At 34.3% G+C, this 24,046-nt stretch overlaps 1 protein-coding gene across 2 annotated transcripts in view; it reads left to right on the top strand.

Annotated features, from left to right (window-relative positions):
- The window catches only part of LOC111504989 (uncharacterized), a 49,824-nt gene extending 27,832 nt beyond the window's left edge, over positions 1-21,992 (top strand). The window contains exons 2-4 of one of the 2 annotated variants that reach the window (XM_074179666.1): positions 8,440-8,625; positions 12,243-12,310; positions 18,422-18,596. In XM_074179666.1, coding sequence (XP_074035767.1) covers positions 8,440-8,625; positions 12,243-12,310; positions 18,422-18,457 — 290 coding nt within the window. In that variant the 3' untranslated portion in view covers positions 18,458-18,596. Of the gene's footprint in view, positions 1-8,439; positions 8,626-12,242; positions 12,311-18,421 lie in introns of both variants that reach the window. The other variant, XM_074179665.1, reaches the window with a different exon arrangement.
- The last annotated feature ends 2,054 nt before the right edge of the window (positions 21,993-24,046 follow it).

Raw genomic sequence — 24,046 nt, 5'->3', positions numbered from 1 at the left:
GGGGGTAGAAGGGCGGTCTAAGCAATGAAGCGCCGTCGCCGAGAACGGGACACGAACGCGGGCAGACGCGTGAGGTCAGACGTCGTTGACGGTTGTGTTAGTTTTGGAATTTCCACCCCCCAAAGAGGAAAAATAGATGTTCGAAGGTTGTATTGAATTTTGTCAGTTTTGTAGTTGGAAACCTGAAGTTTTGGTTAGTGAAAAAATATTGTAATTATTTGTTTAAAATGGTCTGTTACGAAACTTAATGTGACAATTCGAATTGTACGCGAATTGGCCAACAACTAGTAATTAAATTCTAAATTAAAACAAAAGTCAATATACATAAAACATATTTACTTAATCAAACAAACTTTTAATAACTCGATACATTTTTATATAACACTGCTTTCTATTGGAAATAAAGGTTTTGGCTTTCTACTTCTCCAAGTTTCTACAAAAAAATGTGGAAAAATTCCAAAGGAAGGAAGAAAGTAATTGATTTCCAAATAACTCTTTACAACGAAGTGAAGATCATGCATAGAAGTTACTTTCAGATAGAAACTGGAAGAAAAAGCCCTATAGAAACAACTACTTTCCTATAAAAATTTATTTACTCGAAAAAACAGTACTGAACTAGCCTTCTCCACAGAAAAACAAGATGCTGTAAAACTTCAATAATTTTCGTGATGATGCTTGACAAGAAATATTAGTTTTGTTATATATTTTAAGTGGAATTAACAACATTTCACGCAAAATTTGATGCAAATTCATTGATCCATTTTTTTCGATAGCAGAAAATGGCCAAACAAGCAAAACACTGACTTTACTGCAGCTCACCAACAAACTAAACATGCTACACAGCTGAAACTGTGAACATATGTTCGAAGAGAGGGTACCAACTTCAAAAAAATAAAAAAACGCTAATCGAATGTAGGTACCTACGTATCCCGCGAAATTTGAACATTCACCTTATTTTTCGAACATCCCACGTATCTGAAAGGAATCTTAGGTGAATGATGTGCGGAAATTGTAATTCTATAGAGTTTTTTAGTGTCCGACCGAAAGTTCGGTTTCGGTTTCGGTCGAGTTTCGGCAAAAAAACGGGTTACGGTTTAGTTACGGTTTCGGCGGCAAACCTGCCGAAACTACGACCGAAACCGAAACTGCATTCGGGAGTTCTAGCGCTGTGATCGGTCATGTTCGGCGCGTTGGATTTCATACAAGCAACGAAGACATTTTGTCGCTTCCACGTGGCTAATCAAGTCGTGACTTAGTTTGTGATTTACTTTGTTTATTACCTACATATTACACTATTGTGATATTAGGTAACAACTTAAATAAGTAATTTTATGTTTAATATTTTTGAAAAACCATTAATAATATTCAAAATAAAAATCTACACCTACTCAAATAAACACCTCCCCTATTTTAAGGAGCAAGTTAAATGTTTTTCTTTAATAAGAGGTTGTTATGTTGATTTGTTGATTATCAATAAGTAAAAATGTCGAAGACTGCATAACGTTGTGATTTAAAGATAAAAAAATAAAGACTGACTGATTATAATAACGCTTTCTTTATTTTTCCCTCAGAACATTATCCTTGTAATGAACTTTCGGTTTCGGCCGAAACCGAGACCGTTGCCGAAATTCGGTTTCGGTTTTGGTCGTAAAACCCAGTTTCGGTCGATGTATTTTTTTGGAAATCCACACCTGCCAAAAATGTTTTTTTTTTCAAAAACTGATATATTCGTCTTAAGAGTCTTCGAATGTGTTTCATCAAAATTAATCTGATTCACTTTTAGTCGACTAGAAAAAAGAAAAACGATTGCTCACCATTATTTCCATTGAGATCACATCTACCGCAGACTACCATTTTTGTTTTCATCGTTGGATTTATCCCTTTCCATATTGTATACAAAGTTTTCCAAATAAAATTCAGGAAACTGGATACTGTACCTTAGAAAACAAACTATCGAAATTATGGGATATACACAGATATCTATGAGCGTAAATTTAAACCAATAAACATTCTGTGAAAATAAACATTATTCGAATTTAATCTTTAATAGTCTATTATCAGAATGTTGGAGCTATTGTTAGATCGTGCGATGTTTTCGAATGAAATGCTACCGCGACTTGATTGATGCCTTTCATCTTTCGTAAATCAACAATCAAATGAGCCGAATCGTTTGATGCAACTGATTTCAAAAATCATGCAACTGGATAATTAAGTAGCATTATACCGAGTGCCCCAACAATAGATATTTTCTCGATATGAAAATAATGCTGACATATGAAAGCCACATCTTAAAAGTAGTTTCAGATGTACAGGGTGTTGCATTATTCCATGATTGAAAAAAAAACAAATTTTACGACTATTCAAAATATTCTTTCGATAATCAGAGCTATTATCACAAAGATGGACAGCATTTACATACGTAGGTTACCAAACCAAAAAATTAACAAACATCTTCAAACTCTTAAACATCAACATCACTTACAAGCCGACCACGAAAATAACACAAAAAATAAACAGCCATGAAAAAGAAGAAGACGAAAACCTAAACGGAGTGTACCTACAGCATACAATGCTCGGACTGCACCAAATTCTATATCGGCCAAACCTAGAAAAAACTGATCCAAAGGTACAACGAACACAAAAAAGCATACATAAACCCGATAACATATAAATCAAACCTCGTAACACACGCCAAACAAAACAAACATAATTTTCCTCCACCAGAAAATATCAAACTCATAAAACAGGTCAATGAAGGAAACCGTTTGAACATCTGGAAAAACCTAAACATCCATACATTCAAAAGTCATAATTCACTTATCGAGCAAAAATGCAAATCAAAACACAATAAGACCTAATATTCAATATACAAAACAATACACATTCCTAGAAACAATGAACCTAGAGAAACACCAACACAAAGGATATTACCTGATGTAATGATGTACAGGCAAATTTAAAGAGACATCCGGATGAAAGGAGATGACAAATACCTGCACTAAGGCGTTCTAACCGTATAAAAGAACAAACAAGAAGATAAAACGTTCAATTTGAGTAGAGCGATAAAGATGATAACACAGTCTGCTATCGAAAGCGCTCGCATATGATAATTAGAAGTGTTATTGAATATGTGTGATTGATGACTTTTGTCTAAATACCACTAGTAAATTTTATTTATACGACAGGTTTCGGGTTTGACTCCATTATCAAGTATATAATTCGAAGTTATTAAAGCTTTATGTCGTTTGAAAATAAAGGACACAGAGTTCACAATCAGCATGGACACTTGGCCATGCCGCCTCTGATGTGGAAAAGTATCTAGACGCCATTTTGAGAAGTGACGTTAAGAGGGCAGGACTAGCGAAATGGTTTTGGACAGGTTCGCACTCAAACTTTTATATATCCAAAACGCTCATATAATATAATTTTGATTTACCTTACGGAATGGACTCAAATTCAATTGATATAATAATTCTTGTGCTGACATTCTATCTGGTTACATGTTTTTTTTTTAATGTCAAAACAACCGAATTATTTCTAAAATCATCAGTAGGAATACAATCAACTGGAATATGAAGGAGACATTGTCCAGCAATCAACTTTCTGGTATGAACTTTATGATCTACCTCTCTTAAAATAAATGTTATTGTGTTTATTACTAATTTACCTTTCAGTTGAATTTCTTGTTCTTTATTATAAGAATTGATGTTCTCTTTGATTAATCAATTATTTTTTTTAATGAAATCCCATATTGTTGATTGGCAAATATATTATTGGTGCACGTTACAAATGAAATTTCTGCACTCAATGAAATAGAAAGCCATACATGGGGTCTATAAATTTGTAAATGGCTTTGAAAAATATATTTCTCTCACAGCTACTCCTGTGAAAATCATTATTTGAGAGATTATATTCTAAAGGAATTAAGACAATGAAGAAATTCTGTTGTGAAAGCATTGAGTATTTCTGCAATAGCAATGTTACTGCTTACAAAAATAATAGGTAGGCTCTATGAAAACAGATATCAACTTAGTGGAGAATGTTCTTATCTCTCTTGGTCCTTCGGAAACATGAAAAAACTTATTTTGAACTGTTACTTTTACAACTATTCACAGCACAAACGTGTCCACCACCTATTAGTTTTTCCATTATGTTAAAAGTTAAATTTCACGAAACGCACAAAACACAGGTAACATATACACTCTAACAAGAGCAAAGCCAAAAGCAGAATGAGGAAGTCTGTCACTTCTCAAAATGGCGGACTCATCAACGCGACGGATATGCGCGAACTTCTCCCGCCAAGCGAAGTGACATTGCTGATTTTAAGATATGCTGTGTAAAGGACAAGATCCACCACATACTTAGTTTTTGTAATGTTCTCAGCAACTTCACTCATCACCCTAGGAGCTAAGTGATATGCATCGATATAGAAAATTGTAAATGTCTCGAAAACGATCACCTCCAGCATTGTTGAGGAAGTGTACCTCTTTTACTTGGAAATGGTGTAAGAATTAGGTTTTTTTTTACGAATAGTACCAAAAGTTTACTGTCAAAAAATTTAGGGCAATTTGAAATAAATAATGGCAGCGTATGCAGCGCCCTATAGATGTTACAAGAAAATTAATACGAAATTGTGATTTCCCACGTCAAAAAAATCCGAGTTCTAAATTTCGTGCAAATAACTTATTTTTTGCAAAAGTTATTTTTAAAAAACGAACAAAAAAGTTCAATTTCAACACCTTGTATTTCCGAAAAGAAGCATTTCCGGACATGATTATATAGGCTTTTTTCTCAAAATTGTCGCAGGAATACGTCACTTGAATATTTTAATGTATTTATGTTAGACCCTGTTATAAATGTAGGCACAGTAACGATGATTTTTTCCACCACTGTGTTCTCATAAATCTAAAAATCAATTCGTTACACGGCCTGAACTTTATATAAACTGAAAGCACAATCAATTAACTTAGATTGTTTTCTTTAGAGCCGGTAGTCCTAATAAAAAGTAATAACCGATATTTTCAAGAACGTATATAACTCATCCGAAACACCTAATGTTGAACTAAAAATAGGTCGACATCAACTCATTTATTCGTTTTGTGCTGACAGTGATTGAGTGGTTCTTAAATAAAATTACGAGAAAATAAAATGATGTATATAAACCTCGGAGCGGAATTCCAAAAGTGAATAGGTAGGTGTCGTGAATATAAATGTTAATCGAGACCACGCTTGATTTAGATCTTGGGTGAGAAAAATCACTGCAGGACGTTCCGCCGACATATTTCATTTTTATATTTCATGTCAGAGAACCAGAAATTGCACAAAATACTCGAATACTTGTATTTTATTCAAACATTAATGAAAATCCTCGCACGGCCCAATCTGATTCAGTGACCTTAAAAAACTGCAATGTTGACAGATGTAACCGATGATCATTTCAGAAAAAACTATATTCACTATACAAAATTTAAAAAACCCGAAAGGAATTCACATTCACTTGTAAATTAATCCAACAAAAATATAAAAAATAAAATGTATTCTTCAAATTAATGGAAACATTATTCGGGTAAAGGGATTGGTTGGGTAACAGGGTAAATTTTTTCTTTAAAAAACAATTGTATTCTTGCCGACGTTTCGAATTTAATTAAATTCTTCTTCAGGACTCGAAAAGTATTTTTTTTGTGTTGATAATATTACTATTTTTATTTCTGACAGGGATATTATAAGCTTATATCGTCATAGTTACGCTATCAATAAAGAGGGTCATAACTCCCTTGGGACATTATAGATTTTATAATTCCCTCTACCTTTCACAAGTAAAAATAAATAGAAATGAAAACTGAACCATATTTTATTTATTCACGTCATTACAAATAATAAATGTACAATTTTGAAATGTTCCCTGAAAATTACTTCCGCCACTGGAAACAATATCTTCTTTTGTATGGCTGGAGCTTCTGTTCACTACAGTCGAGGTACCTGCCTCTTCTGATGACAAAGTAGACAACATACGCGCCGTTTTATTTCTCATAGAAAATTCCTTACCAGTTCTTGAAAATATGCCAGAAATACAGTTTCAGTGACATCTTTTGGCATAACATTTTTCCGTGTCAGCCAGTCCAGATATATCTTGTATTCTTTTTGGTATACGGCTTCACTTTTCGATGGAATTAATAATTCTCTTGCTTGTTCAGCTTTTTTCAAAATATCCTCCATTATATTTGGGGTAGAAAACATGTTTTCACCGCAAACACAGCTTGATAACAAAGTTCTGTTTATAAACAAGTAACATAGCAACAACCTAGCAACAAGAAAACTCTACTATAATCAACGGTACCTGATTCAAATATACCGGGAAGGTAATGAATTGGTACATTTTTCCGTTTCAAAAATGAACAAAATTTTATTGAAATCGGTCAGAAATAAAATTATCTATGTACCACGGGAATTAATGATCCTTGATAACCTCAGGCAATTGCTGTCCCTCGGCCAGAGGCCCTCGGGACGCAAACTTTGCCATCGGTAATTAAGGCCCTCCTAATTCCCTTGATACATAAATAACTATAAAACCCATCAGACATATAAGATACATATTTAAAAAATAAAAAACATTGCAACAACAAATTTACGAGACAATACCAACACAAAACGACATGTGGTTCGGAACAATGTTCCAAGCGTTTGGGAAGCAGCCTTTGCAATGGGGAATGTTCCTCAATTTGCAAATGCAAGTTTGAACAAAATAAAGTTGAGTTTAATTCATGAGTTTTCAAATTCACTTCGAAAAGTATGCAAATTGCTGTTTTAAATGTTGGGTTTTAATTTTTAAAGGGGTTGGTTTCTAATTCACATATTGGCAACAGCGCCTATACAAGTTGAAATAACTTATACGTACCTAGATATTCCACTTTAAAAAAGGAGAATTATCTTTATAAATCAACAATTAAGGTAAAATATAAATTATAGTTCAATACCACCTCCACAAGCCACATAAACAACAGTTGTTTTGTTATTTATTTAAATAGAGGAAGATAGGTTAAGTGCACAAAATGTCATATGTCACAGAATGTCTCGGAACTCGGAACATATGTAAACAGAACAACGCCTCCGAAATATGTCATCTTTGTTTGTCTCATTCAGGTAACAGATTTGAGGTAACAAAATGTCATGTCACAGAATGTCTCGGAACATAAGTAAACAGAACAGCACGCCTCTGAAATATGTCAAATCAAAGCGGTTCTGAAAGCCAACATAAGTCATGCCATCGGTCAAATTCAGCCTGATACATGCGCCAGAGTCATGGAAAATTGGACGTTTCGGATGCGCTCCACCCAGAGAAGTCGTGGCGGACATTTGAACAATGTTAGATTTCACACGTAATCGCATCAATAGATCTTTCAAACGAATAAGCCTCGTTTTCCGCTCTACCCCGGGAGCAACTTCATAAAAAATGTTGACTACAAAAAGATATCTAGTGATAACTCGTTTAAAAAGCTTTAAAACTCCAACCCACAAAAGCATAGCACACATATCATTTGACAGTTCTGAATTATGACAGTTTATCTTATCTGTCACTTGTGTCATGTATCACTCATAGATAATATGTCAAAATAACATAAAACGCAATTTCCAGTACCAACTCATAAATCACAATTCATTTCATTGCGCTGTGTCAAACTATATAACATAATACTGTTTAGATTTGTTTTGTATCTGACTATGGTTGAATAATAAGTTTTGAACACTTGACTCTATTACAATTAATACTTATAGTTGTAGAATAATCAGTCTATATCATTCAATAACGGTCATTCAGTACTGACGACCACCGAAATGCGACGTTGTCAAAGCAGGTCAATTGTAAATAATGTTACAAAATGTAATCTAGAAATATATCTTACAAATACCAACTACACCGTTTCCATTCTCAATTACAGAAATAATTCACTCTTCAAATTCTCACGAAAAATAGTGAATACTCTAGTTTTACTTCAAGTGGATGGAAATAATCGCGAATGCAGTAATTACTTTCAAATTGGCATCACCACAAAAAACAGATCTGTTCCGATTGCTTTGATTACTGAATGAGATGTATTTCCTTGCATTACCAATATATAGTTCGAAACGTCGTCATTGAGGCACTACGCATTTAAATAAATGATGATTTTAATTCACAACTAACTATCGAGCAATTAGGGTAAACTAATGGAACACTCAAAAACACTCAAACACTCAAAGTACTGAAAAACTCAACAACAACAAAAATGTATTGTTGTGTTTTTGTTTCTATTTTTATTTTTGTTAATTTTTTTGAAATCCCTAATATACAGTTTCCACGTTTTGAAAAGTGTCTCGCTAATTTGATATACGGGAAATGAAATGACCGAATTCGATGATAATGATAATAATAATATATCAAATGTGATTTTTTTCCCCCAGGTCCTTCGGGAAAGTCATCCAATACCCCCGTTCCAAGCGACCAAGGCACTGCCACTCTCATCGTCATGATAGCAGTCCTGCTGATTATCGTCCTGTTCTGCTGCTTCTCGGCGCCAGGCATACGAGGGCTGTGCAAAAGATACATTTTCAGAACCTGCGACATAGACGATCCCGATCTAGATAACGGTGAGAAGTTTTCTTATCTGTGTTTCGGTAGGGGTGTTGGAGTGACGTTCGATTATTTCCAATAACACATTAAACACAGTAGCTGCGTCTCAAGTTTGGTAGGATTTTTTAGCAAATACATACGAGGTCTGAAATAAGAATAAGGTGAATTTTCATTTTTCTCGAAATATATTTATTCATTCATCAATTTCTATTTTGTCCCCGTCAAAGCAGTTCCGTTCAGAAATATTACACTTTTGCCATCGTTTTATCCAATCCTCGAAACAGTTATAATATGTACATTTTGGTGTGTTCTTGAGCTATCTCGGCAATTCGGTCTTTATCTCCTTAATCGTCGCAAAAAGATGTCCTTTCATGGTTCTCTTCAATCTTGGATACAGGAAAAAGTCGCAGGGGCAAATCTGGAGAATACGGTGGTCGAGACATGAGTACGGTGTTGTTTTCGTCCAAAAAATTACGAACAAGCAATAACGAATTAGCAGGTGATGCAAAAGCCATGAATTATTTTTCCACATTACCGGACATTTTCTTCGTATTATTTCTCGCAATCGGCACGTAACTTGAAGATAATACACCTTACTGACCGTACGACCATGTGGCAGTATTGCCAACTTAATGAACTATAAAGTCACTACATATGAATCAAAATTCCGCTACACTGCTTCATATTCTGCTACGCTTGTATATCTGGCGCAAACAGTTCGCGCATGCACCCTATCCAAAATTAAATACCACCGAACTTACAGTTTGTAGTTTGTGTACCGTTTAGATACCACAAAACTGAACTATCACTAATTGTCAGGAATCAGGATCATGCTGATTTTCCACAGTGCAACTCGGTAGATGGTACCTGATTTTCCAAGTTTTCAGCAGTTAATTTTTGAAAGCTGTCGTTTCGACCAAATATTTCTTAGCTTGAAATAATGATTGTGAAAAGTGAAAATAAATATCAATTTGTTCACGTACGTATAGTCAGACTGAGCTCTTGAACGATCATTTGCGACAGGTCTAATCTGTCCTTTCAAGTTGGAATCAGACAACCAATGTTGAGAAAAAGTTTGCTTTCCACTGTAATTTTTTCCATATAATTCATAATACTCCTGATAGTCGAGACTTTTAGTTCCAAGATATTGAAGGTTATATGGTTTATGATAGTAATGAAGATATCCAAAAATATTCTTCTTCTCTTTCATCATGTAATGGCCTCTGCTACTAAGACTATAACGTATAGACAGTGCATTCAATTGTCAGCTGTCAGCTTCGAGTGCTGTCCACTGCCTCTTCTTCTTCCATATGTTTTTCAATATTGATTATTTGTAGAAAATTCCGCTACTTTATGTTCAAATCCGCTACGCCGCTACCAATTGCACTACGGTAGCGGAATTTCGCTACGGTTGGCAACTCGTGGCAAGATGCACCACGCCACGGTAGTCGAAGAAAAAACAGTTAGCAGTTCTTCTTTTTCCATTAATGGCTTCAGCTGCCAGGGATATCCAGCCAGGAGTTTCAAAATTATATTGCTACTACAGGTGGAGCCCACACTGAAGTGGATCTGAGTTAATCGAACTTGGCGTGCCTTTTTTGTATTGGCTCTTCTGGGCTCTTTCATTGGGACGATTGAACTTTGGTTTCGATGTCATAACCATTGACCCATAGGTGTTTTCTGACGTTTAATCGTATTCAAACGTGTATTCAAAAGCGATTCGTAGTTACGGCATTAATAATAATATTCGCCAGAATAGAATGATTCAATTTCTGTCAGATGTCAAATTCAATAATAAAAACAAACTTTTCAATTTTCTCTAACGTCAATTATAATCGGATTTATACAAGTAATAATTTTCTAGCTTCATTTTGTACATCCTCGCAACGTATTTGGTGACAAGTTTTCAGCACTTTATAAACTATAATGATCAAAATAAAGCAGAAATTGACAACTGACGTAACGTAATGTCAAATTTCGTTTCAAAACCAACCTCTCGCTAGTTTTGAATCATGATGAATACGTTTCAAATTTTAGTTGATGTGACGAAATCGTTTCAACGCCAGAATGAATGTATTTGAATCACAGACGAATACGTTTTGAATACATGAACGCCAGAAAACGCCTCATGATTTGGCGACAGTTATGACCGCCGATGACGTCATTCAACAATTGCTGACTGATGCTCATGCGCCTAACACGCAACAAACTAAACATGTTAAACAGCTGAAACTGTGAACATATCTTCGAGACGAGTGTACCAACATAACAAATTGAAAAATCGCTAATAGAATGCCCGCGAAATTTGAACATTCACCCTATTTTTTTAACTGACCTAGTACACGGCATCATGGTTGGGCGGAGTTGAGCAATAATAGTTTTTGAAAAATATTTTTTGTGGAGAATCTGATGAAGTGTAATGAAGGGCAAACTGAAAAGTTTACCCCAATGATTATACTTAATGACTATCATTAATTAATGAAGATTCGGCGGTTTTAGATAAGCAAAAATAACTCAGTCACCTCATTGGTATATCTAATAGTCTTAGATTCGATAGATAGAAGTCTCAAAGTGTAGAGATTTTCTTTCAATACTGAAAAAGTTTGAAAATATATCTGTTCATACTAATATATTTCAACGAAATTTCTTCCACTGTTTCAAAAACCAAAGGATATAAAAAGGAACATCTAAAGATTGTTTAATGTCAGTTTGTATATTTTTTGGGTCTTTGATGTCTTCGTTCTTAGAAAACAGTACGAGAGTATTCAGTGGGGAATTTAGAAGTTACACTGAATCTTTGTGGCAAGTTAAATAAACTTTAAAATAACGACTCCATACATTCGAACAATTTTATTTGTGAACTGATCTTCCTTTGCCAGGAAAATGATGAGAATTACTTGCCAAACAAATATATACAAACTATTAAGCCTAGTGCATGTAAACATGAAATGAGATCATGCAGAAAAGTTAAAGAGATGAACTATAGAAACTGCATATCAACCAGGAGATGTTCAATATTCAACTGTCTACCTTACTTTCTTACCTCCAGCCAATCAAATTCACCCTAGTGTACGGAATTACCCGATAAGTCACGACTGCTGTTATTAAAATCCACTAGATTTTGTGATCCTTGATTCTTGATTTGGTGACAGTGGTGTCATTTGTCATTTGAGTTACTCCACCCTCCACCTATCAGTTTTCATGTTTTCAATGTTTTACAGATTTCATATGTTTGTGTTCCCAACTACCTGGCTTTTGTAATGGACGGCAGATACTTTTCAACATTGATAAAACAATTTTAACATCTGTCATATCATTACTGACGATATTGTTGACAAAACTTCCAAAATATAGGTATCATACGTTTTCATTAATTCGATTTTTCCACTACCTTACCTTACTGAATTTCGTTGTCACTTGAACTCATCAACACTTTGTTTAGCTAGATAAATTCAATGTCTTATATAACTATTTCTATTATTTTGCGATCCAAATTTCCCTTCAATTTTACTGATGGATAATCAACACAAATTAAAAAAATACTGATTGTACAAAATGTCCATGAAGTCATATCTATGACTATCTTTTGTAAAATATTTTTCGAAAATAAACGTTATTTTTTCCGACGTTTCAGTATATACAAGGCGATATGGTTATGACACAAGGGACGAAATAAATGAAGTATCAGAACTGAAAAAACAGGTAAACCTACAGTGAATCAGCAGTGTTGTTCGTTTTACATGTACCTACTTTTTTAACATCGCACTAACCTATGCTTTTTATTTTATGTTATTAATATGAAATGTGGAGCATGCCAAAAATATTTCTGGAAGTTATGTGCCTGTTTTCATTACAATGTTTGCTGAAATGGGTTATAGGTGTGCAGAGTGTCCAATTTTATTATGTCTCATAGTAAGAGGTTAAACATTGCAGAATACATCGGGAATACGTTTATTATTACACAGAACTAATAATACATATACATATTCAGTGTCCAATCAAAAGCGGAAAGATCCATTGTCGAGATCTGAGCCAAGTTTTTTTAGAAAAACGAAAGAACCCATCAAGATTTGATTAGGTAATATAATTAAATTGGGTGTCAAACAAGATGAAATTTCAAAACCCTTTAAATTATATTTATAGTTGCCGTTAATTTCTGTTTCATTTTAGATTTACCTGCTTACTTACTACTTAGTCAGCTGATGAACATCCGCGTCCATGCACTAAATTTTTAGCTACATAATTATATTATTTTGATTGATTTGAATGAATCGTTATTGGCACTACAAAGTAAAGTCAGTATTAAACAAAATACATATACTTAATAAATTAATGAATATTCTATATTTCTTCAATATTTATCAACAAGCGTCTAGAGACAGCAGCGGAATCACATGAACAGATCACAATCGAATCTCCTTATTTGGTGATACTAAAAAGCTATCTGATGTTCTGTAGAAAAGTAATTCTGAACAAATAATTTATTGCAAATTTCAAGGTATGATACGATTATTTTATTGTAAAATGAAACCAAATAAAACTAATAACCTAACCTATATAGCACTAAATGCAGTATATGTAATAACAGCAGCAAAAAAATATGATTAATTGCATGCAAACTCTTCAAGAAACAGTCGTTTCATAATGAAATCCAGGAAGATCTATAACCTAATTTAGAATCTGCAATAGATTTAAATACATCTCCAATAAAACTAAAGAAAAAAACAAATAACTACTGAGTGTCTTCAGCCACTCGACTTTTATAGAAAATGTTTGTTATCTTTTTCTGAGCCATAATGCTCGTTTATATTGGTAATTTTGTAATATTAAAGAATATTATTCGTTGGAACGCCATATGTCTCTGAAATGTTTTTTTTGTAAACATCATTATCAATATTTGGGTATAATCATGTAACTGATGCGAAGACAAAATTAATCTCCTTAAATTTCTAATCGTTGTGATTTCAGTAGTTTTCTCAGAAAAGTTTTTATGAATAGTCCTTTTCACTGATATTAGGATAACCACATAATTGAAAAAAACTACACTTATAATGAAAATCGTACGTTAAAAAGTGAAACCTCGTTAATCCATGGCTCGCACAAGTTTCAACTTTTGAGGATTGTTGTTCGTAGGGGGATGATAGCTGGTTAACGGAAGAATTGATTCAAACAGAATTTTTGAACCTCGTTTTTCACAATTTTTTGTCTGTAGTTTTTTCAAAATCGAGTAAAATCGAAGGTAGTGGCATCACTAACATTGATAGAATTTGGCAACACTGTGCCTGCGACATTGCCAACTTGTTTTTGGGGTCGTTATGTTGGTTACTTCCGAAATTTAGAAGCATAAAGACTTCAAAACGTATTCAAAAAACATACATTACTGTTAGATTTTCACTTGAAATAATGAGACCTTATATTTGGAATTTTGTTAAAAGAGATATTTGATTGAATAGTACTAATTGACTAATTATGTCGTATATTCATTTATGTAGATTTTCTGCTTTACAAAAGTGATATACATTTTGGAACATGGTTTGAAAGGGGGATAAGTCTCAATGGTAGTAACGTCACAGTCGTTTTTGAAACTTCCATTTTCTTTCGAAATAGAAAAGTTTGGGTATCACTTCTTGATGAAAGAACTATTTTCTTATAGAACTTACGAATGATATTGATTGATTTTTGGAAATATCTATTGTCGAGATGATCTTGTTAATATTTTATGTCTGTAGATAACTACCGGATAAACAAAGATAATTGCTAACAGTCTGTACCTGAATGACCCAACAATTGCTATCCTAGATCCTTATCTATCAGCAACATCTATCTAATTATAAAATCTAATTTCGGATAATACAGCCTTGACTCATTGTTCTGCTGAAAAAAACAAACAAAAATACACGCAATTGTTCCGGAAAAGCTCGAGATATTTTGGGTTTTGTCCTAACCCATTTATAACTATGACTTGGGCAGTGAATGTTTTGTTCCTGACTGATTGATATTTATATTGTTAACTAACAAAGGGAATGAGGTTATTCACAGTATTGATCTTTGAAACTTTGGGCCAGTTCCTAAAATGGTCAACAAGTATAAAATAAGGTATGTTAATACCGTCTTTGGTATTAAACAAAGATGAAGAATGACGAATAACTATGTCACAGTATTTCTGTATAAATACTGTGACTATGTCTGAATTTGTCGAGTGGCAGTATTTTTGTTCTGGTGGAGGTAATAGATACATTTCACACCAGATGTTCCGAATTCTACTTATCGAACGATGATAATTGATTGGATGTTGCCACATAAATCGTCAATTATCAAGAGCATTCAAAAATGCACTTCTCTGAAAGTGAATGATAAAAAAAATAAGTATTATAATCTATTATACATACTAATCTTGAATAATTTCGAACAATAGGGTTTTCCTAAATTTTGAACTATATTCCATCACGTTTCAAGTACACGTGTGTTTAAATTATTTCCTCATTGGCATAATTCTATTCTCCAGTTCAGAATTTGACAGAGAAATAGGTTTGTTTTGGTTAACAACTCGGTACGGTTCGATCATGCGCAGTTAGTAAAATGTGTTTTGGTTCAGTTAAAATTTTTCATTTGCGTTGTGGATTTTGGTAGTAACGTTTTCTCAATCTCATTTTTATCCGTAATTTAGTTGGTGTTTCATTTGGTATTTTATCTACAATACTGTCTCCGGTGAAACAAAGAAACTCGGAGAGTTCATTGTGACCTGTAAATAAGACAAAATTATATATCAACATTATTCTTATTCCATAAAAGTCAAATGTATGTAGGACTAATATTAATCATTATTATTATCACATCTTTTACGATTCCAAAACTTTATTCTCGGCATGTTTTTATCAAACTCATTAGTATAAGATCACAAAGAGGGGACAATATATTTTCAATTAAATTTTGGATAACCGGAGATAACGTCTTTGTTAATTCCTGTTACTCTCATTTTTTCAAAAACATCATTACACTTTTATTATATATTTGCTTAACTTTTTCACTCTTGTCTTTAAACTAACTCAAAAGTCCAATGATCGTTATACCAGAGTAGAGGTACCTAACCTCCAATCTTTGTGTATACACTTGTCAGAATAATTTTTTTATATGTTTTGGTTTTTTACTTGTTGGGACCGTTCCAGAACTGTTCTGTGACTGTAATGTTCTGCGCATTGATTCAGCGTCGATACGGGACGTTTCAATAACTGTTCAAAATACAGTACCAAAACAAACCTAATATTTGACGTCGGAGGACATTGCCAACATTTTCATAATCTAGCGTCATTTTTACAATCTGTTAAAAATTATTGATGGTTCATTTAGTGTTGAAATAAATAGTGTTGATCTATTTACTATAAGGTTTTCATGAAAGTTTTGTTCGTTTTAAGGAGTCTACTTTAAACTGTAATATCTTTTCGAACTGCAACGACATTCTTTTTTCTATGTTCACTAGTTGTTCAATTTAACACATGTCGTTTTCAAACCCATATGTGCTTTCATCAATAATAATCTGTCTGTTTAAATTCTGACAGAAAAAGGAATAATGATAATTAATATCGCCCTTACTTTTTCTGAGATATCACTAATACTGATAAACCTATATATTATTTTTTGAAAATAAATGATATTTTTTTCAAGAGACCATTCATATTGCATTTGCATACATCATTGCATACAGCAATAAGGATTTTTCTGCGAAACCTACATTCGTCAACATATCTATCATTATCGTATCAAACGCTCTACTGAAATCCAATAAAATCAACCCTGTGTACTGCTTTTTGTTTGTGGCCGAAATGATGTCGTCAATAATATGACGAGATGGTGTCGAAAATATACTGTAACACCTAGTTTAGTTTAACGGCAAATTCAACAAGCCCCCATCATTTTGTTAATTGGACTCATTTGCCAATTCCGCTCCGTTATGCAAACAGTATACAAGGTGCCCGATGTTTCCCGCTTTATTAGCCGTGGTCTGCCGGTACTAGGAAAGACCTCACTTGAGATCACCCACACTCCTCCACTTTTCGTCATCACCCAGTCGACCAATCATAATTTACCGCGCGCACAGCGGGAAATTCAAATTGTTCTCCAACAGATTTGGGCCTGGAGATAGGACCTCGACTTGGATCTCGAACTAGGATGAGGTACCACCAAAAATGTTTGAGCCCTGAATGGGACATCGGTGTAGTCCTCGGTGTGGTCCTCAAAGTAGGACCTCTAATGGGTCCTCCAAAAATTTTACGTTAAATATCCTCAAGAAAATATTCTGGCCTCGAGGATCTTGACTTGGGCCTCGAATTAGGATAAGGCATCCCAAAAAAAAATTGTTAAGCCTCAATTTGGGCCTCGAGATAAGACCTTGACTTGGACCTCAAATTTGTCCTCGGACTGGTCATAGATTTGATCATCGATTTAACTCGAGAAAAACAATGGCCGCCCGTCATTTGTCATTTATCATTTATGATCTCTCGACGCGTTAGCCTCATCAGGAGATTACTAAGACTAAAAAATATCAGATGTGTGTAAACATAACAGAAAAAATTTACAGGGTGTCTTGAAATACATTGTTTGAAAAAATGCATGACATTTCAACGATGGAGTGGTCTAACGTTTCAACGTGCGATCTCGATTACGCCGACCTCGTCATTCTCATCAGTTCACAATGGGGAATGTTCCTCAATTTGGGTTATTACAGCAAATGAAAGTTTGAACAAAATAAAGTTGAGTTTAATTCATGAGTTTTTCAAATTCACTTCGAAAAGTATTCAAATTGATGTTTCAAATGTTGGGTTTTAATTTTTAAAGGGATTTGTTTCTAATTCACATATTGGCAACAGCGCCTATATCAAGTTGAAATAATTTATACGTACCTAGATATTCCACTTTAAAAAAGGAAAATTATCTTTATAAATCAACAATTAAGGTAAAATATAAATTATAGTTCAATACCACCTCCACAAGCCACATAAACAACAGTTGTTTTGTTATTTATTTATATAGAGGAAGGTAGGTTAAGTGCACAAAATGTCATATGTCACAGAATGTCTCGGAACTCGGAACATATGTAAACAGAACAGCACGCCTCTGAAATATGTCATCTTTGTTTGTCTCATTCAGGTAACAGATTTGAGGTTAAGTGGAAGAGCAATTGAATGATGACTTGTCATCATGTAAATTGATCTTCGCCTTTTGTCTTCTTATAATAAATGAACTGTACATGATTAATTTGATTTGAATGTATTAGAAGATAATAAAGACGGTAGTATTATTATGATTGTCCTTTATTAGCTATAACCGATGTTGCCAAATGGTGAAATAGAAACGAATCCCTTTAAATGTTGAATGCATCATTTCATTTCTCTTTTGTGAGTATTTAAATAATTGTTTAAAGAAAAAGGTTAAAATGATAAGTTTAAAATGCGTTGTTTTAGAGCTCTTTTATGTAAACTACTTGATTTTCGTCAGGAAGAACATTCCCCATTACTTCCAAGTTCAAAGTGACTACGTGTGATTGGCTTGGTGGCCTGACTCACTGTCTGTCTGAGGTGACTCCACGCCTACTGCCGGTTTTTATACCTGCAGACCACGGCTAATAAACCCGAAAACATCGAACAATTTGTAAAACACCGGCCTTGAAAATGTACCCACCAGTATACAAGGTATTTGGGGCCCACCACACTATTGTCAAGTTGATGGAGCTTAGTTGATTTCGATAGTTTTATTGCATTTGAAAATAAAGTGTATATGGCTCCCATATATTAACGAACCAATGTTTTACTATTCCAGCTAGCAGAGTCACAGAAGAGACGTCCCCAACAGTAATTCTCCTCCCGAATGGCAGAATGCTCGTCGTAGACCGGAGGGTCGTCCACACCGACATGGAACTCATGGAACTCAGCGCAGATCTGATCCATCCTCAAAGACAGTTGGGCAGCACGCCCAGCATTCTAGATTCTAGCGAAACCAGCAAAGGTATCTCGCCCACATCCCTGGGGTGTCCGCCGCCCACCTACGAAGACGTGTTCCCAGATTTCCCTCCCTCGTATAGTGAGATTAGCCTAATGAACAAAAACTACGAAAGTATCGATTTGGAGAATTCGAACGTTCGTGCGGTGAATGAAATGAACCATAATATGATCGAGAGTGGCTGTTTTGTCGTTAGTAACACGAACAGCGAACAAAATTACCGGGATAATCAAAATAATAACGAAGTGGACAGGGAAGTGAACAACGAAGACCAAGCGAATAATAATTGTTGAGACGCTTGCGATACGGTTGTTTAAAGTCATATTGTATATATGTATGGATGAAGAGTCAATTATTCTCAATGAACCTCGTTGGGAACCCTTTTGAGAAAATCAAGAAATGGAGCTCTACGGTCTGGCTAATTTCACCTTGTCTCTGTGATGCACAAAGGAAATATGTAGATTGTGAAAATTTCATATGTTCACTTTCGATTCATTTTCCGTTTTCACTGCTTTCACAATAGATGATCCATCACGCATTCAACATTCAGAGAAAAAGTGAAATTAGCCAAGCCGTGAGTAGTTTTTATTATAAGTTTGGAAATGATCTAAAATTATGTTCAAAAAGACGTTTTAACAAAACAATCTGTGAAGAAAATATCAATTGTTTGACGAAGTTTTGGTCGAAACTTGTTAAAAAATAAACTTGTTCTACGCCTCTCCAAGCACTGTGGAAGACTACCAACTTGATATGAGAATTATAACCGGTCCTGCAAAGTGAGACTTTTACTTTTTGTTCGAACATTTTGTTCATTAACATGTAGGTAATGAAGCTATCTTTTCAAAGAATGTTTATTCCTAAATGAACTTTTTCAAACTGAAGAAAAAATAAATTATTATTTCTAGGTAATTCACTTTCCACCCTTCCAAAGATAATCAAAAAGTGAACTGGAAGGTGGCATAACAAATACTGTTTAATTCTAGTAATATTTATATTTGTTTGAACGAATATCAGAATTACCATTTGAATGTTTGACTGTGGTTTCTTATAGCATTAATCAATGTTCTCCCTGAGTTTAACGTTCGAATCGTCAACTCTAGGTGTCGCTCACTCTGTGGTCCTCCCGAATGCCGTACAACACAAATTAAATTTGGTTTCCTCCAAGAACAGAATTATTTATGTACGCCGATGACACGGCTCTCCTCTCATCTTTCATGGGTCGGGAGCTCGGCGTCGTCTACATGCAACGTGTATTGGACGACCTCGAGTGCTGGTACCTCGAATGGAAGATCCGAGTGAACCTGGAAAAGGCTCAGGCGATAACCATGGGAAGAATGATATCTTATCCGGCCAGAAAAGTGAGGATCTCTGGAAAGTAGATCGATTGGCAAGCGCGGGTAAAGTACCTCGGCCTTCTAATAGACCGTTGGCTCACCTGGAACCCGCACATCACAACCGTGAAGGGAAAGATCGAGGGTCGGATCAAAAGTCTGTACCTTCTGATCAACAGACGTTCCAAATTAAGCCTTAAAAACAATATTACGATCTATAAAACGATGTTCAAGCCTGTCATCATGTATGCTTCAGGCGTCTGAGGACAAGCGGCTCCGTCTAGTATCTGGAGAGATTGCAAAATAAAGTAATACAGATGATAGTGAATGCTCCGTGGTTCGTATGGAATGAAGACATCCTCAGAGATTTGCAGCTGCCTTCCATTAAGCTATCCATTCAATTGAGGAATCGGCAAGTTTTTGCGCAGAAACCCACGATAATCCGTTAGTTCGGGAAGCTATAGATTATGCTGAAGACCATATAGAAGGCCCAGACACCCTGTCGATTGAGGCCCTCATGTCCTCCGTTAAAAGATGAACAATATCTTCATCCAAACACCCAGGACATTCATGCCGCCATCCCAGTCGAAAGGGTAAGGGAACCAGGCTCCAACCTGTTTAAACCAAGTGGCTGTCGGAACAGAATTATTTCTAAGATTCGTCTCAAAAACAGTTTATCTTCACTATGTTCTCAGAAAATCATCCAATCACTGAATATAAAAAACCTTCGTTGTATGTAGCTACCTCCCGGTAGTCATAAACTTCCTATGCTTCAAAATCTAGAAGAATTGTAGCGATGTACCAAAACGGGAATGAATTGAAATTGAAAATTTTCAAAATTACCTTGGTCCCGAATCATATTCAAAAGTATGAAGTTACTTTTGCATCTGAAGATGTGTTCTCTCTTCTGGTTTAGGACATTCTTCTTTTTTTCTATAGATGGACAAAAATACATCCAATATGATACTAATTTATCGCAAATCATAAGAAAGAGAAGTCTGGTTTGATCAGATGAAAATTGTTGTTATAAGAAAATCAAGTCACAAATTTTAATTATCTGTGTACCTATATCATCTAGAAATCTTGTTAGCTCTGAACCTGTATAAACATAACATTTCCCAGAAAAATGAAATAGATAATTTTTGCCGAAAATTTGTATGACTAGAGAAAATGATTTCAACTATAAATCCACAGTTATTTTAATTTTCGAATTAATTTCATTATTATTTCTCTGAGTACATTTTTCAATGAAATTTGGTATTGGTATATTACAATGATGATCTTTCAATCTATTTATTATATTCGTTACGAATTCTGGTGAAATATATGTTGAATCTGTACAATATTAACTCATAATTTGACCACCATATGTCAGTAAATATGCTAAATTAAAACTATTTTTAGAGACGCTCCATCTTTTTAATTAAATTTTGAGAATATTTCGATGTGACTGACAATAACCTTTATCCTTCAAATATTTCCTTCATTTAGTTTCCGAGACATTATTCTCTGAAAATGAAATAGCATTTAGGAATTCTTTGAAAACAAAAAAGGTATACATGATGATATCATCGAATCAGTAGTATATTTTACCGATTCAATGTTATTGACGATATTAATTGAAGTTGCAACAAGTTGCAGTCTTTGTCTTGAGAGTAGGGGTACTAACAACAAATCAGTTATAATTAATGAGACCAAATTTTTGTTAGTGGACAAGTTACAAAGAACACTTGTATTTTTCCTTCTGAGGATGAGATACAACAATATGGGTTCTCACTGTGTGAGCCACCTTCAAATGCATAGAACATATCACTGCTGAGAACATTTTGCATTTGTTATACATGTATTTGTTATTGAACTTTGAATGTAAATTGTCAGTACTAACGCCTAATGTTACATATTATGCACACGTATTTTACATTTGAAACGTTTCGAAACGTCAAATCAAGAATTTTTATATTATTATAAGTCCTAGCTTTTTTATGTTTCATCATATGTTAATGTATGTATGTATCAGAACTCAATAAAGGAACAATATCGTTACGTTTTATGGTCCAATATGTGTCCATATGTGTTTTTTTTGTTTATTCACAACACAATTTTTTAGATATGAATACAGTTGGCATAATATAACATCTATGACACAGTATTTCGTATTAGAGTAACGGAATACACTCGAGCCTAAAATAGTTAAGTTGCGGTTTATTATTACTCTGAGCGGTTTGTACTCAATTCTGAAATAAATATTTACCTGGCAACATCGCTATCTCAAATGTCAATACCATTGGTCACGAGCGTTGTTAACGAATTTTCTTCTTCTTTTTTATGAATTACGAAACAAAAGCAGTAAACGCCACAGGCGGTTATTCACAAATCACTCGTCGTTCGCAACGTATGCACGTGACGAACCATTCTGGAGGAAATGATATTCTTGAAACATTCGCATAAATGCAAATCAATTTGATGCGTGATCGTAACGAATTCAAGAATAGAATATTCAAATAATCGTTCGCACGAACAATTCCCAGAACTGCGTTTTTGTAGAACTGAGTGAATAAAAAATAGGGCCCAAGGGCGGCTATTCTAAAATCTCTCGTCGCTCGCAACGTCACATCCAACGAATCCTAAGAAGTTGATATTCATGAAACATCCGCAGATCTGCGATTTGACTCTCAATTGACGAAAAATTAGTGGTTTGGTGTTGACATTTGGATCTCTGCGAATGATGCGAATGATGATGCATAAATGCATGTGAATAAGCCCAAGAATACAAATTCAAAGAATCGAACGATGCTTAGAACTACGACGTATACACAGAACTACAAGTAATTCAAGCATAACCCCAAATGACACGTTTCACAGCGTTCACGTTGAAAGTTGCTATTTGAGGGATTTTGAACCACCGACCCTTGGAATTATGAAGGTATTCTTCATTTCAAGAATGAAAGTCTCCACATACCTGTGATGCACTGTTTGGGACCTTTGGTGTAGTAATGAATATTACTGGAGTTCTATCCCAACACCAAACCGTTCTTTTTAACATCTCTTGAAGATGATCACTTGGTGATTGAAACACATGTCGAGGTGTTAAAAAACGTTTTGTTGTTGGGATAGAACTCCAGTAATACCCACGTACTTGACTAACTAATTGTTGTTCCATTTACCAGATTCAACTGAATTAATTTAAAGAAAATGCTTTTGCTACTGTTTTTGGGCTATAGAAATATGGTCGATGAAATATTTTACAAGGTGTTAAATTTCTTGAGCCACTTCAAACCATGAATTTTTCAAACTTCAACTGCCAGGTCTTGTTAAACGATGACGTCAAATGGCCATGCCAAAAGATAATAAACTAAAGTTATGACGTACACGTAGTCCCCCTCTATCACCATGCTCTTACAGAAAACTGTCTATAAATATAAAGTGGACATGTTGACTTCATTTTTCGTAATATACAAAAGTGAATACAAACCGTATTCTTTCAGTAAATATGTGCATGTTCTTCATCGTTAACCAAAAAACTTTTGAGCAGAGATTCAATATTTGAATTAAAACAACGACAGTTGACAACAGTCGTGTAGGTATGCACGCTCAATTTGAAGGTTATTTTATGATTTGCAATTCACAATATTATTACAAATATTCGGATAAGCATGAACGAGTCAGGAACAAAATTCGGAATATGGCATTACAACATTTTCCTAGCTGAAATCGTATTTTCTAACGGTATACGTTGGAAATACTTTTAACTTTCTCTCATACAACTGAATATTGACGTATATGTTATATGTTTGATTAGCTCTTATTGCTCAAATATGGATTGGATTTTCTATGGTATGTTCAATTCAAAGGGACTAATAGACTTATAAGCACGTTTTTGTATTGGTTTTTTTCCTACGATATAGTTATGAAATATGTGGTCTGAACACTAAAAACCTAAGATACTCGTATAAAAATTGAAATAGTAAACCTGCAGGTGTTTTCTATTTTTTCGCAAATGACTGATGTTGTTTTCAGATACCTCAAAAAGTGAAAGAACTTCTGAACTCTTTTTTTGACATATTAAAATTTGACAAAATTATCTTCAATTTCTACACGATTTAACCCTGAATTC

The sequence above is a fragment of the Leptinotarsa decemlineata genome, unplaced genomic scaffold (genome assembly GCF_025532065.1).
Source record: "Leptinotarsa decemlineata unplaced genomic scaffold, Ldec_3_MD MMD2_tig00026282_RagTag_RagTag, whole genome shotgun sequence".
NCBI lineage: Eukaryota > Metazoa > Arthropoda > Insecta > Coleoptera > Chrysomelidae > Leptinotarsa > Leptinotarsa decemlineata.
Note: the sequence above shows the minus strand (reverse complement) of the source record. Positions and strands in the feature narration are given on the sequence as shown.